Below are 17,913 nucleotides of genomic sequence, written 5' to 3'. Positions count from 1 at the left end.
TTGGGGCCAACCTGTACGTAGATAGCAGAGCAATTCCCAAATATATATATATATATGTGCTCCGTTTCCTCTTCCTTTCTCCATCTTCATCTTCTTCTTCTTCTTTGTGTGTTTTTTTTAGGGGGCTACGCTTATATCATTATATATCCCTCCAAATATATAATATAATCACACACGCATATTACAAACATAAATTATAACAAACATTTCTTTGATCAGTGTGAAAAATTTAATGGAGTGTTGGTCTGCTTCTTTAACTGTTGATCAAGAATTTGCCAAACTTGTAGATCGCATGCATCCACCCAGGCACTACATTTCTTCCCGTTTTTTTTTTGTTTTTTTTAATATATTACGAGTATATTTATTTAGGGTTTAATTATAGATCCAGTATCTATTAATTAAAAATTAACAAGATTTTTGCATATGCGTTTAATTACGTACAGGGTTACTGTTGATAACATTACAGACAGTAAAGCCACTTTAATCAAGGTATATATAGCTATTTATTTATTTTTTCAGTTTTTGTTGACTGAAGGAACAATATAATAATATATTAATGGTTTGATTATTTTTAGTATTATTAGCTAGACTGACTGATTAAGTATAAAATTATTTGGTAGGTTGATAGTGCAAACAAGAGAGGGAGCTTGTTAGAAGTAGTTCAAGTTCTGACTGATTTAAATATACTCGTCAAAAAAGCTTACATTTCTTCAGATGGTGGATGGTTTATGGATGGTAATTATCTACTAATCTATATGCATATATGATTAATATACAAATATTCTTGATAACTTTTATTAATTACTGTAATTTATGTGGATAATATTAGTCCAATCTGATTATCTATCATGTATATATATGGCTAATTAAAAATATCATGATTGTTGTTGCAGTATTTCATGTCACTGATCAGTATGGTAACAAGCTATCAGAGGATAACGTTGCTGATCGTATCCAACAGGTATACATTAATTTAATTATTATATATGTATTCATATTTAATTTGCATATATAAAATCCCCTGATTTCAAATTTATCTAGCTTGTCATAATTCATCAATTTGTTTATCATGCAGTATTAATTTTAGTACATTCGTTTTGCACCGTAGTGACATTAATTAATTTGTTTTCTGTTCATAAGGCCGGCCAGCTAGCGTTCGGCTGTCTTGTGTCCGGTTATATGAAAAATTTTAAACTTTCTTGTTCTTTTGGTGTGGGATACCAAGAACAATGATACATGCAATGCAAAATTAATGCAATCAAACAATGATATATCACCTTTTTTTTTTTTTGGAGTAGCAATGAATACAAATTTTTTTCATAACATACCAAACATTTGTATAAAATATGAGCATATCAACCTAGTCTTTTTTTGTTTTATCATTTATATATATATATATGAGCATTTGTTTCTTGACTAGTTCAGCACATGGTTCATGTGAACTTTCCCCGGATTTATTAACTAGACAAACTTTAGGTCCTTTGTCAACAAGCATTATTACGAACCGTAAATAACGCTTTATAGCACATGTGAACCTAATCGGACCTACTTTTGATTGTACCACATTGTTATGCATGGTAACGTTGAAAGTCAAACGACGAATAAAGTATGTTATGTTTTACAGTCACTTGGACCAAGAGGGTGCAGCTTCAGATCGTTGAGGGGTTCAGTTGGGGTCCAATCTGCAATGAAACACACGACTATTGAGTTAACTGGGCGTGACAGGCCCGGTTTGCTTTCTGAGGTGTTTGCCGTTCTTTCCAACCTTAATTGCAATGTAGTATCCACCGAAATCTGGACACATAATTCAAGAATTGCTTCAATCGTTTATATAACCGACAATGAAACCAGGCTCCCAATTGATGATCCAGACCGACTCACTAAGATCAAACAGCTTCTCCTTTTCATACTTAAAGGAGATAGAGATAGGCGAGGTGCCCAAACTTCGGTTTCACCAGGATCTACCCATACGCAGAGAAGACTGCACCAGTTGATGTATGCAGACCGGGATTATGATACAGAGGCATATGAATCATATGATCGATCTGAAAGCTCCACAAGTATGATCAAAGCATTTGTGACTGTCGAGAATTGCAGTGAGAAAGGGTATACAGTCGTCAATTTGCGATGTACTGATCGGCCTAAGCTACTGTTTGATACTGTTTGTACACTAACCGATATGCAATATGTAGTCTTTCATGCTACCATCGTAGCCAACGGATTAGATGCTTCTCAGGTATTTACATTAACACCCAGCTTTCAAGTCGTCTTTGATCGTTTTTAGGTGAACATTAATCTGATCACTCTGTGTCACTTTTAGGAATTTTACATTCGGCATACAGATGGTTGCCCAATTAGTTCAGAAGCCGAAAGGCAGCGTGTAGTTCATTGCCTTGAAGCAGCTATCAGGAGACGCATTTCAGAGGTAAAAACCCGCATAGCAAAAACTGTCTATCTGCTTATTATGTTGTGATACAACAACAAAAAAAAACACTATATATTGAGCATCTATGAGATTGCTTACCTAAATTGCTTCTGATTATTTCAAAACACATGATCATTTTTAATAGGCAATCCCTAACATTAATTCCTAAGTTCATATTTAGTGTTAGTTATATTAATTTAATCTACAATTTATAGAAATTTACTTTTTTTTTTAGAAATTTACTTATGTAGCGCTTTTGGTTACCATTACGCAGGGTGTAAGGTTAGAGCTTTGTGGTGAAGACAGAGTCGGGTTACTAGCAGACGTGACTAGAATCTTTAGAGAGAACGGGCTTTCAATCACAAGGGCAGAAGTGACTACAAGAGGATCAAACGCCGTGAACACATTCTACGTAGTGGATTCATCCGGATATCAAGTGAAAACTGAAACAATCCAAGCAGTTCGAAGTGCAATAGGTGAGAGCCTACTTAAAGTGAAGAAAGACAACGTGTTAACCACAACGAACTCTAAGGTGCATTCTCCGCAAACCGTGAAGTTTTCTTTGAGTAATCTTGTGCGAACAAAGTCCGAAAAGTTTTTATACAGTTTAGGACTAATTAGCTCTTGTTCTGAAGTAGCTTAACTACATTAAACAAATGCATATGTTGTAATTGTTAATATTATGAGAATTTTTATATTTTGTTTTGAGAGTTTATGTTTGTGTGTTGTCAATTTGTTCTTTCTTGTTACTATAAATTACAGTATGACTGGATAACGGACCACCATGAAATGTCACTTTCTGTTTATGGGACTGTAAAAAGGAAGTGCCATGGTGGCAAAACCCTGAAGAATAGGGACAAAATTGAAAAGGGACGTGACATTATGGCAGGTAAGACTGACAATTTTAACACGGAACCTATTAACACGATACGACACGACCTGTTCTTAACAGGTTTAACCTTAACAGGTTTCATGTCTTAACAGGTCCAGACCTGTTAAGATTCGTGTCTTAACAGATCCGGACTTGTTAGAACCTGTTAAAACATTTAAGATTATACATATATATAAAATACCATGAATTGATATTATGATTTGATATATGATTTTTATAAGGTAAGATGTTTATGAACTTTTGTAACGTAAGGATTATTGTCGCTATATAATAGTTGAAATTTGTAAAAAAAATTTTATCCTTAAAGGTTTTTTTTTTTTCAATATTAGTCAAAAACATCTATAATATACATGTTAACAGGTTTCTTAACAGGTGCACCTGTTAATTTTTGTGTCGTGTTCGTGTTTGAAAAAAATGACATGATTAGTTAACAGGTCGTGTTCGTGTTTGACCTTAACAGGTTCATGTCTTAACAGGTTTTGTATGACTTGTTATGCCAACCTTAATGGCAGGTGCTGTTTATGGGGGAAGACCGTGAAGGAAGTCACATGAATATATAATATATAGAATCCTGGACCAAGATCTTACTTGGTAATCGTGCAACACATGTGTTCAAACTTCAAACCTACATTAACTACTCTAGTCTAGACACTAAACTATCGACGACAAGACCCCAAAAGGAATTTGACTTTTTTTTTTCTCAAGACATTGTGAAGAAGTGAAGAACATTTATCAAGAGACTAAATGTTATTTGTCTCGTTCTTTTTGAAGAGAATAGTAACTATATTCTCATTGGACAAAAAGAACATCTCTAAGACTATCTCCAATGCTTTTGAGTTACCACATCATATCGTTATAAATCTTTATACATTTTTATAAATTCTTCAAATCTTATGATTTTATCTTCAACCATACAAACATCCTTACATATCCTTACATATCTTTTTACCTCCACTAAAAAACAAAAATATATTAGGTAAGGACAAGTAAGGGCATGCCCTTTAGGTAAGGGCATCCTTCAAAAAATCCTTAAGGGCTGTTTGGTAGGAAAGAATCATAAAGAATGAAAATGTAATAGAGAATGGAAATAGTGAGAAAGAGAATGAGTATTTGGAAAGAGAATATTTCATTGTTTGGTACCCACAAAGAATGAATATATAAAAAAAAAAAAATTTAAATAATGATACATTTATTACATATAACATCTTTAAAAAATATAAATAAAAAAATTCATTCTCACCCATTCTCTACAATTTGTAAAGAATAGAGAGAATGGAATCGATTTTCCTTTCTCATTCCCTTTTTCCATTGCAAACAAACAAGAGAACTCTTTCTCATTCTCTTTCTCCCCTTTCCATTCCATCATACCAAACACTCCTTTAATATTGGAAAAGCTTCAAAGGCGAAGGATTTCCAAGAGCACCTAAAGACGTCTTAGGGCGCCCCATTGGAGATAGCCTAATGATCAAATTAATTCTTACTTATTTCACTTTATATGATGGTACCCGGCTAAACATTGTTAAACAATATTGTTGAGAGTTGGTCTACAAAAAGGGCCATTTTGCCTGGTAAATGTGGTTATGGGTTCAATGCACATTTTGCCTTTAGCTAGAACTTGCCTAACGAGAAAATTTATCATTATGCATGATCGATGCCAAAGTATACAATTTGTAAGATGATAATAAAATCCCTTCTCATTGATATTAATTTATAGAATAACAAATTACATTTAACTACCTCGAACTATGACATATTCTAAACTAATACATATATAATAATATAACGGTCTAATATACCCCCGTAGTCTAATGCGTAGGATTTCGAAGACTAAGACTGGACCGAAAATCAACGAATAAAACACGCGGTAACCCTTTGGTAAAAATGTCTGAGAAGTTATGCGGTACAGAACATGGAGAACACGAACTTGACCACGTTGAACTTTTTCTCGAACTAAGTGTATATCAATCTTGCTATGCTTAATGCATTGATGCTGGACCGGATTGTCAGAAAGATAAATGACACTAACATTATCAGTAATTCAGTATATACCAAGGAGGCTTGACAAAGAGGAATAACTCAGCACTGGAAAGTGGAATAGATCGAGCAATAAATTGTGAATCCAACATAACTCAGAAACAACATTTGCAATGCCCCTATATTCTGCCTCAACACTGGATCGAGAAACAACTGTTTGGCGTTTAGAAGACCAAGAAAGAAGATTGTCCCCCAAAAAAACACAATACCTGGATGTAGAGCACCTAGTGTCGACAAAGAAGATGGTCGTATCCATATACCCATATCAAGAGTCCCTTTGACATAATGCAAGATGCGTTTTAATGCAAGAAAGTGATCAGTATGAGGATCATGCATGTGCATGCACACCTGCTGAACGGCATACGAGATATCCGGGCGAGTAAATGTCAGATACTGAAGAGCACTGGCCAAACTACGATACAATGTAGGATCATCAAAGAGAACACCTGCGTGAGCACCAAGTTTGCCCGCAGTGTCAACCGGAGTAGAAACAGGGTTAAAATCTTGCATCATAGCCCTTCTGAGAATATCAGAGGCATAACGGCTTTGAGACAAGAATAACCCATTAGAAGAGCGGGTGATAGAGATACCCAAAAAATAACTAAGAGGACCCAGATCCTTCATGGCTCTGATACCATGTAAGATGATAATAAAATCCCTTAAGGTTTTCCCTTCTCATTGATATTAATTTATAGAATAACAAATTACATTTAACTACTTCGAACTTATGACATATTCTAAACTAATACATATATAATAATATAACGGTCTAATACAATTATTGTTTTGTTACTAGCTATCCAAAATGTATATTGTTAAGCAAGTTGGATCACATAGAAACGAAGATAGCAGTCGATTAAAGGATGTCAGAGGACTTAAAGTAAAATAGGCATTATCTGAATCCTTTTTCACTCTATATGATGGTACCCAAAGACAGTTCAAAATTGTTTGGAGTTAGAGCTGGCATATCGTGTCCGACACGACACGATAAGACACGAACACGATAGGGTTAAACACGAACACGACACGATATCTAATCGTGTCAGTTTTTCCAAACACGAACACAACACGATTTTTAACAGGTTACACGATAAGGGACCTGTTAAGAGACTTATTAAAAGTTACACGATAAGGGACCTGCTAAGGGACCTGATAACGTATCTTATCGTGTCTTTAACATTCCCATATATATACTACTTGTCTTATCGTGTGTTAACAGGTCCGGGCCTGTTAAGACACGATAACTATTCGTGTCTTAATAGGTTCGGACCTATTAAGACACGAAACACGTTAAGGCCAAACACGAAAAAAACAGGTCGTGTCGTGTCCGTGTCAGAAATTGTCAGCTCTATTTGGAGTTCGTCTATAGGAAGGCCAGTTGCGTAAATGGTGGGTATATAAACTCATACCCACATTGGAAAAATAATACATTTAAGCATATATATTAACCGGTAATCTATTCCCATTTCCTACTATCAGCATATGATATTTAGAGTAAAATCTCATTGGGTTTATATTAAACTTGATGAGTTGGGTTGAAACAACGCCAATGAAAAACTAAAAAACATTTTCTACAACCATACGGGCCCTAAGAATTTTTGTTTTCTTTTCTCTCTTTTTTTTTTCAAATAGGCATGGGCGCAGCTATATAGGGGTGGGGAGGGAGGGGCGCGCGACCCCCCGAATTTTTTTTTATGATGTAGGGGATATATTGTTTTCGTGTAGAAAATTTTGATATACTCAGTTTCGACCCCCATTTTTAAAAAAAATAGTGTTAGGGGAAATAAAAATTAGATTCCGACCCCCAATGAAAATTTTCAAGCTTCGCCACTACAAATAGGGTCACCTAGAGACAAAGCCAAATAGGAGGCCAGTGGGTTCCCGATCCCCCTCTAACCTACACAGCTCCTTATCTGATGTTCATTTCAAAAGTTGAATAAACACTATTCACTATAATTAACTCTTCTAAATTTAATAACCGATATCATATTTTGACTTCGGCACTAGAGTCACCGATTGTGGTTGGCAGCACCCCTTGTTTTCCACCAAGAAATTTGCTTCCCCACCAACCATTTACAACGCAAAAGAGATGATCTATCGATTTGGAACAACCACGGCCAAGGAATCATGTTCTTGTTCCTCATACTTCCCTTTTCCCAAACTATCCAAATAATAACAGCCGCATGGAGCAATATATAAAAGCATTTTGACTTTTGAGAAAAACAAATTGGGCCATAAGTTAGCAAGTGGGCCAATGGCACTAGCCACTAAACCATGATCAGTTTTAAGTGGCTTCTAAACATTGGGTACCATGTTTGGTTTCTAAAAAAAGATTAATTTAAATGACCAATTGAGTAAAAGATACAAACACTTCACCGGCGAAAAAGTGGTATCCAGTGCATTCATAACTCGAGAATGCCGTCTTTTAGATCTGGAAATAAGAAACAGATGGGCACGCTAGACAGGTTTAGGGGTTTCCACAACCCTAATTAGCAGGTTTATGATAAATCCAAAACAAAATTTACATCGGCAGTTTTGAAATTTTAATACCGTACTGGCCAAGACAACACAAAACCAAACCGACCAAAACCATAGAAACTGGTTTTGATCAGGCTGGTTTTAACCGTTCAAGCTATGAATGGGTTAAGTCAAGATGTATCAAGCTAAAAAATTGACCAACTCAAAATGTCTTATGAATAGATTTACTACTATTATTGAATGACGTATCGAAGGTGTTTTATTTGAAAAAATAACTCACATTGTAGATACATGGGAAAGTACGAGCCTTTTCGGCCTCAAACCTATTTGACACTTGCTGCGTTTGTTGATTCGTTTAGCTTGACCTGTTTGAAATGAAACATACCTCAAAGACTCATTGAGAATGGTAGGTTATGAATTCGTCAACATTGCTGCCTCAAACAAAATAACTGCCCGAGTCACTTTGCTAAAAAGAAATCAAAAGAAGCCACACTCATTATTTCAATAAAAACTGTTAATAAAACAGTATCAATACACAGCGAGTGGGTGTTTTCCAAGCCAAATCGTTGAAAAACAGAACACCAAAAGATGGTCCATAACACCAAAAAACCTCACTGTCAAACCACCTCTTCATGTAGGTAATACTCTGCCTTAAATAAAGCTACATTTACTGGTACAAAATGAGCCCATGACTTGCTCAGTCTTAGACCAATGGAAGCTCACCACAGTCACTGATAACGACTCGTTTTGTTGGGCGGTCACCTCTGTCTGTGGTTTGGGACTCAATCAGCTTAACTATGTCCATGCCCTCCAAAACTTGTCCAAACACAACGTGCCTCTGGTCCAACCATGGAGTCTGCCAGCCGCAAACAACATAAATAAAACTTAGTTCTATGTAATTCGAAGATAATTTTAACAAGGTAAATCCATGCATTCACCTCTAAATAAATGACCATAAATGACTGAAACAAGCATACCTTGACTGTGCATATGAAGAATTGACTTCCATTGGTATTGGGGCCTGCATTTGCCATACTAACAATTCCTGGTCCAGTATGAACTACTGCAAGATTTTAACATATGTTGGGAAGTGTCAGTAAAGACTACAGGCTCAGTTTATAAGGTAGTTCAACAACTACAATTGTTCCAATATCGTTCTATATAGTAGATATAACTTTTCTTTGCCTCCTAAAAGATACTGTTAGTTGACTCCTACAAGATCCTTCTAAAGGGCTGGCAAACTCACAGTTAAAGTTCTCGTCCTTAAATGTCCGGCCATAAATGCTCTTGCCACCAGTTCCCTGCAAAAACAAAGCTAAAGAATTACTAAGTGAAAGATCAATACAAGTTTCATGAAACCTCTATCCTATTAGATCAGAGTAACAGCAGAACTGAAACTCAAGCTATTATCATCAAGTTCTACACTTTGTCTTAAATTTCCTAGAACTGCTAGTTTACTGAATTTACATACGAAATATCATAAAAATGAGAACAAAATATGTATGTTAGAAAATTTCATTTATAATTGATTCTTGCAAAAACAATTCTCCAATGCTTTGCAACTTTTTGAGGGAAAACCAATGGGCCGAAAGAGCATCAAATACATTATATCATTAACGGCTACGCACAGCCTTTAAACAGAAACTATAATATACGGATAGAATGAAGTATAAGAAAGCATTAACAAGACCTACATTGCCCTTGTCGAAGTCGCCTCCTTGAATCATGAAATCCTTAATGACACGATGAAATGCAGATCCCTTGTAACCAAAACCTTTCTCTCCTGAAAGAAATATAGGCCAACTCACCCATAAGCTCCTTCCACACATCTATCAAAACTAAAGAGCAACCAATGAATAAAGTATACAATTTTCCGATACTCAACCTGTACATAAAGCACGGAAATTTTCAGCTGTTTGGGGCACATCATCACCAAAAAGCCCAATCACAATCCTTCCAGCAAGTGTCCCAACTGGGTTTCCAATGCTGATGTCAAAATACACTTTGTTTGTTACTTTAGCTTGTGTAGCTACCTCCTGAATGCAAAACAAACACACTACTATTAGCGTTTATCCCCTAAAACATCCACATACTTTTTCAGTTGTCACTTAAAGGCCATCCAACAGTTCTTCATCCAATTGGTTCACTAAAAGATAACTTTCAAAATTAAATGTTTAATTTGAATACACAAACAATTAGCTTTACATATATTTATTTTTTGGAACAGATATTTAACTTTCTATCTATAATAATACACAAAAAATCATTATCTATAAGGTAATCAGTAATCCATTCGAAACAAATATGGATGTATGTATGTATGTATATACCTGAGCAGTGGCCCTGACGGACAAGGTAGCTCGAGACTTGAGCTGAACATTAGGGTTAGGTGAAGAGCTCAGGCGGAGGGAGGTAGATAATAAATTACTAGATTTACCAACATTGATACCACTAAACGACGACGTATTCACGGCTTTCACCGACGAGAAACTTCGGGGAGCTGAGACCGAGCCGACGTTTGACTGAAACATGTAAGTAAATAAAAATCAACAGATTTATTTCCATTTACATACATAATATATATGTGATAGATAGATTATATATGTATGAATTAAATAAAATAAAATTGAAATGAATTAATGGGTTAGTACTAACCAGAGATGTAAATGAGAGAGCCATTTTGAGTAACTGCTGCGGATGAGGGTTGTGGATAATTTCCAGGGTTTTTGAGAGTGTGAAAGACGGATATGACGAGCGTGTGGATTATTGGTTTATTCGCCTCTTTTTTATACTCGTACACCTTTTTTTTTTTTTAAGAGCTACTGTACTACTTATTTATTTACTACTGTAAAAGGTTTTTGAGTTTACGGATTTCGTTGAAAACCCCCCTTCATTCTCAACATATCTCTCGGACAATTTCCAATCTTTCCAACCATTCGGTTTTAAAGCCGTCGCTATAAAATGTTGTATTCATTTCTAGTTTAGCTTTTAATATTTACAAAGAATTTATTATTACATGAACAAATAATTAACAAAAACAAATTGTATGTTGTACAACAAACTTAAGTGGGTGATTGTGTAAATACACCACCACATGAACACCATTATGGGTCGAACGTTTTATACAAAATCACTTCATTCTGTTTGCTAATTCACAGTCACACTCTTATTTTCTACGTCTCATAATTTTATATATAAGTTTTCTAATGAATAGTAGAAGAAATAATACAAATTATGTTGGATAGATATATACAGAATGGTTTACATATAGAGAAATGTATTTGGAGCCTAAAAGTGTAAATATATTGTCTTGGCAAACTATTAATTCCTACATGAAATAGCTGAACTCATTGATGTTTTCAGAAATAAGATCGGGATTTAACTTATAAATAGGTTTATTTTAGACTACTAGAATCTTAAAACAAAAACATTGAATTGAATAGAATATGATAGAAAATGAATTAGCTTAATGCAAAATTAAGGGTAGGGACAACCGTAGACGCCGGTTGGGAGACTGTAAGTGGATTTTGATGGACTTGGGCTTCTAAGAATAATAGTTAGATCCCAACAAAAGTTAACATGGGCCTAGCTAAAAGCCTAAAAGTTTAATACTTCATAAGATCAGGTTAAGATTCGACTCCTTTCTATAAATTTTCAAATCATTAAGTTTTAAATAATGTAAAAACAACTCCAGATTAAATAATAACATGAAAAAAAAAAAACATATCTATAATAGTTTTCTTTATCACATACAACCAAACCAAGATTCTTTGCAATAAGGTAGAAAGTGCCAATCAATCAAACTAACAAAACAAACCAAATTTGCTTACGCAAATTTAATAAACTACTAATTTGTTTACAATAATCTCACACGAATTGAGATGCTCATAGAATCCTACTAATCTTCCGTAGAGCCAAGATTAATTACATTCTTGATGACTGATAATCTTGTAACAATCATCGATTTCTAACATAATCGTTATGAAATCCTTGACCTCGCATGGAAGCTCAAGTGGTCCCTCGACTCTATACCCATATTCGCACTCGGCTTCTACAAGAAGTGCTTTAAAGAGTGGATGATTAGCATGCTCGGCTTTAATCACGAACCTTTGCCTTCCAGGCCCAACATAGACCGAGAAACACCCTTTTGGTGCAATATTAAGTGTTGTTTCTTTGACTACATCTACTCGAGGCCATGATATGCTTCTCTTTGAAACGCCTCGTTTGATCCCGAGTGAGCTCTTAGCTCCTACAACTCGAAAGGATTTGCATCGTTCCCATGTTTTGGAGATAAGTCCTTTCTTCTCTTTTCCTTTAACCACATCCATTCTCAATTGATCTTTTGTTACTTACTAGTACAAACACTTCGAAATCCCCCTTAAACACTAAAACATATGAAAGTACTACTAGAAAGAAATAGAGAGAAAAAAAGATGTAATTAACTTAACCTCTATCATAAGTCAAAAATAGCATGAGTTTCTTCATAATAATGTTTGGTGTGCTACTCATTGTTTTTCTTCTCGTCACTTCAACTTCTAGCATTCGGTAATAATCATTGAGCTAATTATTCATAATTCCACTTTTGACTTGTATGTGCAAGGGAACATGCCATAAAGTCTAGAGAGAGGGGGGAAGATCAAAGTGAGCTTATAACTCAACCAAAGATTGTTGATAAAAAGGGTGAAAGATATTATTACAAGAAATGGATGATGGATGTAGCTCTCAAAATATACAAAATCACTTTTTCCCCCTTTAACATAAATAATTGGTTTCAGTTTTAATATCGAATAAAGACTTTGTTATTTTTGGCTCATTTTATTTGTCATGTTATCTAATTGGAGCATTTGTTTACTAGTCAGTTATACTTAAAGTTGGACTAAATTCACCATCCGTCCATCTTTATATTTTCTTTATGTTTTAACTAGAAAATTTTGGGACCCCGCGTTGCGGGGTCTCAATTTCTTTGTTGAAACGGTTCGTTATTTTAGTATATATGCCGTGAATTTTCGACAGCTTAATAGAAATAATTTTGTCATTAATATGTTTATTTAAAAGTATGCAAGAAAACAAAACGTAACCCGTAGTAGAAACCTGAACGGGGTGTAATATGACAAAAATATTAATATATTAATTCAGATATCAGGTGGATGCGATATAGCAAAATGCAAGTAGTGGTACGGGGTATATCACAATAAGGTTGAATGACAATTAAAAAGTGTGAAAAAAACAAAGAGAAGTAACCCGTAATAAAAAATCCGAAAAGGAAAAACAAACCTAAAAAAGAAAAAGACGTGACAAAATCCGAACAGGATGCAATGTGGCAAAATCCAAACTATAGGAAACGTGCGATGTGTCACTTTATAGCCGATGCGACGTGTCAAGTTTTAATAAGCATGGTGACTATTGATAACCATGCCAAAAAAAAAAACTAAAGAGAAAACTCAAAATGGGATCCGTAATGTCAGAATCTAAATAGTGATGCGGGGTATATGATGAACCAATAAAAGATATCATATACGCAAAAAAAAAAGGTATCAAAAAACCAAGAAAAACCAAAAGATAAATAACCTTAACGAAAATATAAATAACAAAGGAAAAATTAAATTTTGTGTAAAAGTTTCCAATATATTAATTCAGAACACAGTAGCCAAAAAACTATGATGAACACCAACAAAAAACCCCAAACAGGATCCAAAATAACAAAATCTAAATAGTGATGGGGGGTATACGATGAACTAATAGAAAGAAAACACAAAAGCAAAAAAACTATGTAATAAACCAACAAAAACCGAAAGAAAAAAATAACCTTAACGGGATCCGATATAGCAAAATCCGAAAAAACGCGGGGTATAAGTGGACCAATAGAAAGAAAACACAAAAGCAAAAAAACTATATAGGAAACCAAGAAAAACCGAAAAAAAAATAACCTTAACGGAATCCGATATGGCAAAATCTGAAGAAAAACGCGGAATACATGTGAGACCAATAGAACAGCGCCACGTGGCACGTGGCACTGTTCATAAGGCTCGCCATTAATGATATAGTAATATAACTACCATTTTACAAGTACACTAGTTTTACTTGAGAATTGTCTCCTCAAATATATTTTGTTGAACGATTTTGACTTTAAAATAAACGGATGAGATTTTTTTTCATCATTTTCCAATTGTTAATCCTAATCCAAGGGTATTATCTGCCATGAATAACAGATTTTATTTTCCAAATAATATATTCAAGAAAGCATAGAGAATGAAACTCAGGATCAAATATTGTAATAATGATCACAATATAAATAGACCAGGGCAAATCGAGTTTATAACTAGATAGGTCTCAAAAAACAGACTTAATTCGATATAGTCTTATAATTAACTTTTTATGAATAACCACCTTGAGGATATAAATTAGAAATCACATTAATTATGTTAAAAGAGAACTATATACTGTACATATAAGATAAACATTTTTCTTGAAAATAGTTTTTATATAAAAAAAATTTAAAACATATTTCTCTCCTTGTAAATATTTAGTCTTCGACCATCAATTGGAGGTTATCTATGTACAATTGGTAAAACTATGGGTATTATAAATAAAATTGTTTGCTTACCAGAAAATTAATTTTCTTAGTACAAACAACACTAATAGTCAATCATATATATTACACTTTTTTAAGAATTTAAGTGGCCAATCAAGTCATGCACCAAGACTCCAACTTCTGACTTGAGAAATCGACGGCAAATTAATGGATAAACATTAACTCGTCACTTTCAACAATTTCATTTTTGTGTCTTGTTTTTTCGAAGATCATATCTCTTCTTAAGTTATCACGGTTCATGATTTTAATACGTGATGATAACAAACTCTGCTTCGGACGACTAGTTAGTATTTATATATGCAACAATTACTATATCATTAAAGGAGAATGTTATGAACAGTATCACCTCCATGTAACACTCTTTTTTTGGTTGATATTGTATTTGACAATTACTATATCATTAAAGGAGAATGTTATGAATAGTATCACTTCCATGTAACACTCTTTTTTTGGTTGATATTGTATTTGACATCACAATTCGAATTTTGTCATATCGGATCACGTTTGGATTCTTTTTACTTTTGGTTTGTTTTTTTTTTTACATTTTTATTGCTTTGTGTTTTCAACTAATATATTAGCAATCATTAAACCTCAACCTTATATACCCACCGTCATGTGGCACTAATGTCCATATATGCCCAACGTTATTATTCGGATATTGTTATATTATTGGAATCCGTTCGAGGTTTTTTTCATTCGGGTTTTCTTGGTTTCTTGCACAATTTCTTTTACTTTTGTGTTCTCTTCTATTGGTTCATCTTATACCCCACACTAGTATTTGAATTTTGCAATATCGGATCCCGTTTGAGTTTTGTTCTTTCGTTTTTTTCTTGGTTTTTTTCATAGTGTTTTTTTGTTTTTGTGCTATCAACAAATATATTGGAAATTTTTACTTCGTTTTTATTTTTTGGTTTTATTGCACAAAGTAAATGTATGTATTTGATATTGCAAACTATTTGATGCAGTTTTATTACTATTTTTGCACAAACACTTTTGCTTTCTTCAGGTTATTATTTTGATTTTTACGCTTTTTTTCTTTTCAATTTTTAAATAGGTTAAACCCAAATAAACTAACATGACGAAACCGTATCAACACGACAATTGAAGCCCCGTAGAGCCAAACCTCACTAGTAATCATTAATTTTAAGCAATCATGATATGCACCGATCAGTATTAAATTCATGAGAGACCATTAAAGTAAAATATTTATTTTTATTACATTGCTAACTTGGAAATATACTAAGTGCACTATGTACGTATAGGAATGGCAATGGGTCGGATTCGGGGCGGTTGTGTCAAGCCCGAACCTAATCCCGATAAGGAATATATGACCCGAACCCGACCCGATACCTATTGGGGACCTCGTCGGGGGTAAAATAATGTCCCGAAACCCGACCCGATAAGAAAAGTTATTTTTCAGTCGTAATTACCAAAATCTTGTTTAATTTAAGAAATGATACTACATGCTCTTGATGTTTTAAGAAATGGATATGCAAGTGTGGAATGTAAATACAAATTAGCTGATATAAGTATGAAACATTGTAATTACAAATATGAAATATAAATTCAAAATTAATCACTTATAAGTGTGTGTGTGTGTGTGTATATATATATATATAGTAATTAATATCGGGTCGGGTCTGGTCAGGTGGACATGCCCCACTCCCTGCCCCGAACGGGTCTGGTAGTCAAGTCGGGTTTTTGTTGCAATCCCTATGTACGTACGTACAGCCCCAAAGAAATTAAAATTCTTTTAGTGGCTTGAAACATCCATAGGTTGAAATATACGGATAATTAGGATCAAGATTTTAAAGTTGGTCTAACTTTATAAGTAAAGTTAGATCATCTTTAACCATTGAATTAAATTAAACAGTTAAAATTAAAATTTGATATTTAATGATTAAAATAATCTAAAATAAATTATAAAGTTAAATCAACTTTAAAAGATCTAAATTCCAAATATACTTTATCTAAAATGAACTAATTACTTATTATCACTGTGATGTATACATATATTTTAGAGTTAATTACTGAAATGGTACCTCACGTTTGCGCCATATTACTGGTTTCATACCTTTCCTTTCAAAATTACGCCGATCATACCCAACGTATGCAAATCTCCACTCGGACCATACTGGAGGCTAACGTCGTCAGCTGGCCGTTAAAACCTCCTCCACGTGACTTGCACGTGAGGGGTAAAAATGTAATATCGCGTTTCCTAATTACTGAAATGGTACCTAACGTTTACACGATATTGCTGGTTTCATACCTATATGTTTCTTAATTACTTAAATGGTACTTAATGTTTAGTTATTATTTTTTTTTTATTTTTTTATTTTTTTTAATTTGTTTTACTTTTCTTTTATAAAAATTCTCCAAAACTTGTTACAATTTAATAAAAATAGTCAGAATACACTTATAATCCACTCAAAAATAATACCAAATAGTTATTTCATAACAAAATATAAGTTTTAAAGTTCACAAATAACCAAAAATAGCAATAAAGTATCATAAAACAATTTTTAAAAAATTTGTGAGGAAATTTTTTTTTTTGAAAAAATTCCGGAAATACCGCAATGGTAATACCAGAAATACAAGTCAGTATTTACTTCGACACGAAGCTTAAAGCAATGTTTTAAATACCCATAAATACTGGCTGATATTTCTGGTAATTTTTAAAAAAGAAAATTTTATCTTTTTTAAAAAATTATTTTTATGATACTTTATTACTATTTTTGGTTATTCATGAACTTTAAAACTTATATTTTGTTATGAAATAACTATTTGGTATTATTTTTTAGTGGATTATAAGTGCATTTTGACTATTTTCATTAAATTATAACAAGTTTTGGAGAATTTTTATAAAAGAAAAATAAAACAAATTAAAAAAAAATAAAAAAATTAATAACTAAACATTATGTACCATTTAAATAATTAAGAAACATATAGGTATGAAACCAGCAATATCATGCAAACGTTAGGTACCATTTCAGTAATTAGGAAACACGATATTACATATTTACCCCTCACGTGCAAGTCACGTGGGGGAGGTTTTAACGGCCAGCTGACGGCGTTAGCCTCCAGTATGGTCCGAGTGGAGATTTGCATACGTTGGGTATGATCAGCGTAATTTCGAAAGGAAAGGTATGAAACCAGTAATATGGCGCAAAGGTGAGGTACCATTTCAGTAATTAACTTTATATTTTAATTTGTACTTTCTTTTCATTTTATTATTAATTTCGACACATGTTGTTTATTTTTACGTCATGTCGAGGATCTAAGTTTTAGACATACGTTATTTATATATATGTTGAAAAACTCAAGTAGTGTAATAATAATAACCAATTAAGTAGTACTCGTACTAAAATATGAATAAGTAATAAACTAATTGAACTTCTCTAAATTTTTGCATTGCATTGAATAATAAAAAAGTAACTAATTAATTAACATTGATTGGTAATTAACCATCGAATATCAAAACTAACTAATTAA

At 33.4% G+C, this 17,913-nt stretch overlaps 3 protein-coding genes across 3 annotated transcripts; 1 reads left to right on the top strand and 2 right to left on the bottom strand.

Moving 5' to 3' along the window:
• The first annotated feature begins 206 nt into the window (after nt 1-206).
• On the top strand, nt 207-3,128 carry LOC122580108 (ACT domain-containing protein ACR4-like). The gene is made up of 7 exons (XM_043752382.1): nt 207-306; nt 444-489; nt 621-735; nt 894-961; nt 1,625-2,236; nt 2,321-2,425; nt 2,700-3,128. The coding sequence occupies exons 1-7, from the start codon at nt 233-235 to the stop codon at nt 3,066-3,068; spliced, it is 1,389 nt and encodes a 462-aa protein (XP_043608317.1). The 5' UTR covers nt 207-232; the 3' UTR covers nt 3,069-3,128.
• Nucleotides 3,129-8,306: 5,178 nt separating this feature from the next.
• LOC122578137 (photosynthetic NDH subunit of lumenal location 5, chloroplastic) lies at nt 8,307-10,595 on the bottom strand. The gene is made up of 7 exons (XM_043750032.1): nt 10,485-10,595; nt 10,160-10,351; nt 9,715-9,865; nt 9,524-9,612; nt 9,076-9,130; nt 8,807-8,892; nt 8,307-8,685 (listed from the first exon to the last, which is right to left on the bottom strand). The coding sequence occupies exons 1-7, from the start codon at nt 10,506-10,508 to the stop codon at nt 8,533-8,535; spliced, it is 750 nt and encodes a 249-aa protein (XP_043605967.1). The 5' UTR covers nt 10,509-10,595; the 3' UTR covers nt 8,307-8,532.
• Nucleotides 10,596-11,598: 1,003 nt separating this feature from the next.
• Nucleotides 11,599-12,563, bottom strand: LOC122579822 (indole-3-acetic acid-induced protein ARG7-like). The gene has a single exon (XM_043752056.1). It carries the CDS (start codon nt 12,155-12,157, stop codon nt 11,750-11,752), a length of 408 nt encoding a protein of 135 aa, XP_043607991.1. The 5' UTR covers nt 12,158-12,563; the 3' UTR covers nt 11,599-11,749.
• Between the last annotated feature and the right edge of the window lie 5,350 nt (nt 12,564-17,913).

This window comes from Erigeron canadensis, chromosome 8 (assembly GCF_010389155.1).
Source record: "Erigeron canadensis isolate Cc75 chromosome 8, C_canadensis_v1, whole genome shotgun sequence".
Taxonomy (NCBI): Eukaryota; Viridiplantae; Streptophyta; class Magnoliopsida; order Asterales; family Asteraceae; genus Erigeron; species Erigeron canadensis.
The sequence above is the reverse complement of the archived record's forward strand: the minus strand, read 5'-3'. Positions and strand labels throughout refer to the sequence as shown.